The sequence below is a fragment of the Lipophrys pholis genome, assembly GCF_963383615.2.
Source record: "Lipophrys pholis genome assembly, chromosome: 11".
In the NCBI taxonomy this organism is placed as follows: domain Eukaryota; kingdom Metazoa; phylum Chordata; class Actinopteri; order Blenniiformes; family Blenniidae; genus Lipophrys; species Lipophrys pholis.
In genome coordinates this window covers 9091967-9099355 of record NC_137631.1, presented here as the reverse complement: position 1 = coordinate 9099355, position 7389 = coordinate 9091967, and the positions used below count along the sequence as shown (strand labels likewise).

Sequence of the window (7389 nt, the reverse complement as noted above, 5' to 3'; positions counted from 1 at the left end):
GGGGGGGGGGGGGGGGGGGGGGGGTGGGATGATGTTGAGTTCATGTGTGGCGCTTTTATAGATCCTCCTTGTCCTTCTTCTTCTTCACGACCAAGGGGTTGGCGGCCTCCTTCTTCAGGTAGGAGACGAAGTCGCTCACCTCGCGTCCTCCCTGCAACCAGAGCGGTGGGACAGGACGATGAGCAGGAGGGAGCACACCAGGTGTCACTGCGCTGACGTGTTCATGAGTCAATACTCACCTCGTATCTCTTTGGGTTCATCTTGCGTCCAGCTGGAGAGAAGTAGATTGTGGGGAAACTGCAGAAACAGAAAAGAAAAGAAAGGTGGGAGATTGATGAGAAATGTCAGAAAATAACCTCTATAGCATCACATGGATGTAAAGTTTATTTAAAACCTTTAATCACAACAATAACTAACTAAACGTGCGAGTTTAAATGAAAGCATATCCGAGTGATGAGTGTCAAAGGTCAATTAAGCTGCCGAAACTGATTCATTAAAACTGGGCCTAAAAGGCAGATTTTGTTTAAAAACTTTTGTAATGCCACTCATTTTGTTTCATCGCTGTGAATAAAAACAACGAACACCAAGACGTCATGTGACTTTAAGCACCACGAGTCTGAAAGTTGAATGAAGCACGTGTCGACTCACCCGCTGACTTCGTATGGAGGCGGCACATCGTTGGCTGTGGCGTCCATCTTGGCGATCACAACGTTTGGATCGTCGGCCAGCTTCAGAAGCAGAAGAGGAAAAACTTCAGTCGTTTTGTATTTTGCCTCTAACATCAGTAAAGTCTTCATTTATTCTACAGTAGACAAAAATACAATTGTTCGTGATCTGATGACTCTTGGAATGAGTGAACCGAACCGAGCCAGAAACCATTCAGGGGCACAACAGAAAATTCTCCCACTGATCACAGCCGGCAAAAGATGTTCAATATCCAATTGAAGGCCTCCGCTCACCTTCTCTCCAAGCTCTTTGTATTTGGGCTCCAGGCTCTTGCAGTGTCCGCACCACGGAGCGTAGAACTCGATCAGCACGTCTTTACTGTCGTCGTTGACGATGGAGTCAAAGTTCTCGGCCACGAGGACCTGCAGACAACCAGCACACAGGAAAACATTCCGGTTACGACGACTGGTTATGGATGAGTCATTCCTCTGATCCCTGTCAAACGTAAACCGCAGCTCAAGGAGAGATTGAGAAACGGCTCCGAAGATGTGCTGCTTTGTGTCTCGTCATTTTTAAATCCCCTGCACATCCTGAATGAGTAACACAGTATTCTGTGCATCGAACAATGATAAAATTGTAAACTCCTCTGCCAGGCCTGTACATTTAACACAGTAGGACTGTAAATTACAACAAAAATATGGACGATGTGTGAGGAAAAAACAAAACACAAATCTTCAAAATGCTCTCACCTTCACAGGGCCGTCGTTGTCCTCGGGGATGGGCTCTGATTTGAGGTAACGCTTCACCTTTCCATCAAAATAGTCCTGCAGGAAACGCTCCAAAGCCTTTCCATCGCGCCTGTTTCAAAACACAAAGACACTCAAGAAGTCAGTGACTAAACAAATTTCTCATGAAACACAGGTTTAGCAACAAAAAAAAGGTCGTCCAATTCTGAGGACTGTGTGACGCCTCTATGGTCGAAAAAGCTAAAGCAGTCCTTGGCTCAAGAGAGGATGGGTTTAGGTAAATCAAATATATAAAGTCAGTCAGGACTTACGAGAACTCCTCCGACATGACGAATTTGTCTCCCTTGGCGCTGCGGATGGCCACCAGGGGCAGTTCTCCCGAGCTGCCGGACATTCCGTACTCCGACAAGTCTTGGCTGAAGGTGTTCTTGTTGGCTACAGCGAAGTTGAGCTTCTTTCCCTGGTCCAGGAAGCTTTTGGCCACTTTCATCACTCTGAAGAATGAGATTTGGTGTAAGCCGGTGTATTGAAACACCAAAGATCAAAAGAGCACCTGCAAGAGGCGAGTCGATCCTACCTGTTCCTCCAGTAGTTGGATCCTTTGGGGTTTTTCACATAGTCAACATCGTAGTAAGCCACCAGCAGGTCTTTCCCCTTCAGCTGATCCTTGTTGTCGGCCGTCATGTGGGGACAAATCCCAAAGCTGAGATCGAGAGAGAAAGTAACACGTCAGCTCAAAGAGAAACCGAAACCGACACTCTTCAACGGCCGCGTTGAGACAAACAGTTTACTGGCTATCTGTTCAAAAGCTTTCTTACCGAGATCAGATCCTGTTCACATGAACTCGGCTTTCACTAAGAGTATCAAGTTGAATATCTGAGCCGTCCGCCTCAAGCAATAAGTGACGCCACACAGCAGTATAGTCGACCACTCTATACAACCTCTATTAGTGTGTCAAACTTGATGCGTGTCATTTTTTTGCTTGTTGCTCAGGTTCAGGAACTCCGTGTACGGGCGGCTGGTCGAGCAAATGGCCGATAGTGACGTTTAAAGGCAAAGTGAAACTAAAAGCTGTCGTTTGTATCAGACACATGTGGAAGGAGAAAAGTGCTGAGCAGACTCACATTTACTGACTAAAATACATTCGACAAATGAAAGGCTGAGATACTCCAAACAGACTGATGTGCATCTTGATGTGATCCAGGTTTGTGACTCTGGGGAGTCTTTGTGCACATTGGGAGCAGGCATACGACCAACAAATTGTTAAAACAATCACAAAATCAGTCCTTTGTTCAGTAATGGATTAAAAGCAGTAATGTTCTGCGGTAAGTGCAGCAATCCTGTCATCTCGATCACCTTGTGGGACAGTTTTGTCACTGGTTTTGGGGCAGCAATTATCTCATCTTGATGTTTTTTGTTCATGCATTATAATAATCACAAGGATTTTAGTCTTTGCTCACATAACATTTGAGCTCCCTTCATCACTAAATGAAAGAGAGCTGATCGGAGGCTTTTTTGTGAAACATTTGTCCATTTCAGCATCAACATGAAGGACAACCAGGAGAGGTTTTGTCTTCGACGCTTTCTGCAGCAGTCGGATAATAAACTTTTGAATAAAGTGCGTTAGATGCATTTAAATGAAAAAGCAGAGAGGGACTTCTAGACCACCTGTGAGAGAAAATGATCTTGTCTAATGACACCTGCCTCAGCTGGTGGCATTTTGAAGACAAGCCCCATGACTAATCTGATGAAGCAACTCATCTTTTCAACCTCAAAACAGGTTGATTGTATTCCCCATACTGCCCGAACAGAGTGAGGTTCAGCGGGTTTGCACCGAGGACACCTCGCCTGCCACACGAGGTCATGTTGGCACTGTGCCCCCGCATGTAAACGTGCACCTCTATTATTGACAGTGTGTCCAACCACAGCCAGAAATTAACTGCAATGTACTTTGCCCATAAAACATTTACAGCTGCATGACCAAAAACAACAAACAAAAACCACCACGCCTGTGTGCTGAAGAACTGCCTCTACCGAGGATCAACACTCACATGTTGTCCTGAATGAATTTTTTGACTTTGCTGCTGGTGAATTTGTCCTCGATGAATTTCACCGAGCTGTCTTCAAACTTGCTGTTGAGCCGCGGAGGACGGAACAGGACGACTCCCCTGTGGGACAAACAAAGTGCAAAATGTCAGACTTCCTCCAGCACCAACAGAAGCTGCACTGCAAGATCTGTCCGCTCTGTGTAGCAAAAATGAGTGTACTCACTCTCCATCAATGCCCTGACTCTGGAGGAGAGCCTCAGTGTTGGTGTGGGCAAATCGGTAGTTGTCCCTCAATGCACTGGCTGCCTTCAGGAACTCTGCCTGCGATGTACTCTTGTCATCAGCAAAGAACCCTGGGAGGAAAACATCAATGTCCATCAGAGTAGGAAGCAGTACAACCTTACTACCAACAAGCATCTGAAATGAGAGAGCTAGTGTAGGTCCTGAAACTGAGTGCTAGAAGGACGACGTCACCAGCATTGGAAGGTTAACTCACCGATTACACTTGCATCGGGATCTGTGATAAACTTCCCAAAATCAGCTTCAGTCTTGAGCTCCACAGAAGCTGGACCAGCCTGCTTCTTCAAGAAGCTGACAATCCCATCTACACAGAGCAAGAGAAAGATTCAGAAACCAGTGAGAAGATGGAGCAAGGTGGAAAATAAATGTTAACCATAGCAGGGATAAGAGGTGAAATTATACCTGCAGATCGAGGACCCTCATAGGGACCAGTCTCATCTCCATCCCTGAAGATCTTCAGGGTGGGATAGCCACTGACTCCATACTTGGTGCAGACATTGCTGTTGGCAGTGCAGTCAACCTTGGGAGAAATAAAAACAACTTGCTCTTCAAACGTCCTGTCGTTTGGAGTACAAAAAGCACAGCGAAGTGGACAGAGTCGAGCGACTTGTGTTGTGCAATACCTTGGCCAGAGCGACGATCCCCTTCAGACGTGTGGCTGCTGCCTCGTACTCAGGTGCTAACCGTTTACAATGGCCACACCTTGAGGATATGAAACAGGAGATACACATCAGCTTTTAGCCCCATTAAGATCCTGAGAGATTTTACTGTGTGGAATTTGATAATGCAGACAAGGATGCTTTGCTTTTTATTTTTTTTTTAATCAAAAATAGCTCAAATTAGTTCATTTACATCACATTTAAAGCAAAAAAGGACTTCTAAGAAATGATTTTTTTCATCTGATCACATAGTCACATTTATCTGACAACACTGACAATTGAATAACATAATTCAAAGTTTGGATTGATTTTTTTTAAACGTCAGCCCACAACCACAACATCATGGGATTGTTTTCTTGTTTGTTTAATTTCACAATTACTGCAGTTACTCCAAATTACTTCTGTCAATTAAAACCTGCAAAGTATTGTCTTCCAAGAAAAAAAAACATTGTCACCCATCATGGACAAGTAAGTTCTCAAAAGGGTTTTAACAAGCAATACTTAACTTATTAGTAAAAAAAAAAGATTTAATAAACAAACTTTCGTGAATAAAAACGTCTTATTCAAGTTTGGCACAGTGTTACACGTCACAGTCCTCTGGACTAATCAGACGTGGACACCAAAACTTGGCTGGCCAATCAGATTGTTACAACAGTGAAAGGCCACGCCCCCAACTTCCTTGTAGCCTTATTAGCACGTAGCTCCCAATGGAAACGCTTTACTATTATAAAAACACGCTGAAATAAATTGTATGTTTAAAAGTAATTATACTACCCCACACTAGAAGCCCTCGTCCCACTCCGTTTGGCCTCTAAACAGAAACATGATTGCTGCTTCAGCAGCCACCTTTCCGCTCCTTGCTAACATGCTAACATTTGGTCCACAGCCAGTAAGAAAGAGAATTTAACAAAAACACATTATTGAGTAAAGACATAAATCTAGAAAAAATAAAAACTCCTCACCAAGGAGCGAAAAACTCCACTAGGACCATTTCGTGGTCTCCAATCCTGGATTCAAAGTCGTCATCGGTGTACTCGAGCACATCACTGGCCCGCGAGAAGCCGGCGAGAGCGGCCACCAGGATCAGCTTCCACATCGTGCGGCTGAAAATCTCTCTTTACGCTGGAGGACGACGAGAAAAAGACGCGAACGAGCTCCGTGGCGGCCCCCTTCTTCTGCTCTTCAGGCTGCAGCTCCTCAGACAGGCCGAGAACAGACTGGGCGATACAGAAAGAGAAAGACAGCAAGGGAGAAGAGGAGGAGGAGGAGGAAGAGGCTTCTGCAGGCGGCGGAACCTCTCCTAACCACACTGTGGCAGCTTCTCATTGGTCCGGTCCGCACGCCAGTCACACTCCACCAGCCAATCAGAAGTGGGCAAACACGCAAAGGCTCTGAGAGCCAATCAGAAGGCTGCAGAATCAGAACGTCTTTCCTGCACAAGAGTGACAACGAGGTCTATAGCACGGGCAAAACCCTTCCTCTACACTCAGAGTTTGTCTAACATCAAGGAGCAATGTTTGACTCAATATTGGAACTTAGAATGCTCCTCACACTCACATACTAAGGTAAATAAATGTTAGCAACCGTTGAGGTTCATTGACAACGAAAAGCACAACTCTTCTCGTAATTCTGAATATGATTGTATGAAAATCACATGTGGGGTTCCTCAAGGCTCCATCCTCGTGCCTCTTGTATTTATCATCTACATTCTCCCTCTGGGTCAGATCATGAAATATCACAACATCTCTTTTCATAGTTATGCAGAGGATACACAGCTCTATATATCAGTGTCAATGAATGACCACAGCCCCTTATACCTGAGTAAGTGCATAAATGAAAAATAATGAGTGGATGCGTCACAAGTGTTTACAACTTAACCCAGAGAAAACTGAGGTCATTGTTTGGGCCCCAAAGAAGACACCTTAAAGGTCAGTGCTCATCTGGACTCCATGTCACTCTGGACAAGAGATCTGGGTGTAATTCTGGATTCAGACCTGAAATTAAACAACCACATTAAGACAATGACAATCAGCTTACCTGCCATCTGACAAATGTTCAAAGTATTTAATCCTTGCAATTTCGAGACTTAACAAGATTTAAAGAAATTTCTTCATACATTTATTTTCAGTAGGATGGAGTATTGTAACGGTGTGTTTACTGTTACCGTTTACTCTTTGTGTCTAGTCTTCACCAACACAAAGAGGGACAGGAGCACATTATACCTGAGCTTTAATCTCTGCTCTGGCTGCCTGTGTGTCAAAGGATCCACTTCAATTTCTTGCTTCTTGTCTATAAAGAACTGGCCTCAGGCCTAAATACACTTCAGATTTACTTGTAGAATATGAACCATGCAAACCTCTGAGGTCCTCAGGAACTTCCTGACATGAAGAGGTTGACTATTTTCCCCAGAGTCAGAAGAAAACAAGGTGAAGCAGCTTTTAGTTACGATGCTCCTGACCTGTGTCACACAAACTTCCTGGACACCTGAGGGTTGCTGACACATTCACCGCTTTTAACTCAGAACTTATTATTTGCTCAGGCTTTCCAATAAATAAGACATTTTACTTGTCTTATTACCTTTGTATTAATAAAGGTTTAACTATTTATTGTACCTTTCTTAATTGCTATGTTTAAATGCATTTCCCCTGTTTCCTTGTAAAGTGAACTGTCTTGTGTCTGAATGGAGTCACAGAAATACAGTTGCCCTGCCTGAAAAATTAAAAGCAAAGACTTCTGGGAAAAGTCATCCCTGTGATCCCTGCATTTTTCCTGCTGCCACCACAAAAACATCCTAGTTTCAGTGCAAAAATGTACAAATATATTTCAAAAATTATGCATTTCATTTAATACTTCAAGAAAAATGGAGCAGTTTCAACACAATGCTATTATTATTGAAGCTATCTTCCATTCGTAATAGTTTGCACATTTCCACAAGCATAATTTTAATATATTGAATTAAACAGCATGCTT

The 7389-nt window shown here is 43.8% G+C and overlaps 1 protein-coding gene across 1 annotated transcript; it reads right to left on the bottom strand.

Annotated features, from left to right (window-relative positions):
- On the bottom strand, positions 1–5685 carry pdia3 (protein disulfide isomerase family A, member 3). Its single transcript, XM_080476084.1, has 13 exons — positions 5382–5685; positions 4384–4462; positions 4163–4280; positions 3957–4064; positions 3684–3813; positions 3464–3580; positions 1990–2115; positions 1724–1906; positions 1416–1524; positions 960–1088; positions 649–728; positions 240–297; positions 1–151 (listed from the first exon to the last, which is right to left on the bottom strand). Exons 1-13 carry the CDS (start codon positions 5513–5515, stop codon positions 56–58), a joined length of 1467 nt encoding a protein of 488 aa, XP_080332210.1. The 5' UTR covers positions 5516–5685; the 3' UTR covers positions 1–55.
- Positions 5686–7389: the final 1704 nt, after the last annotated feature.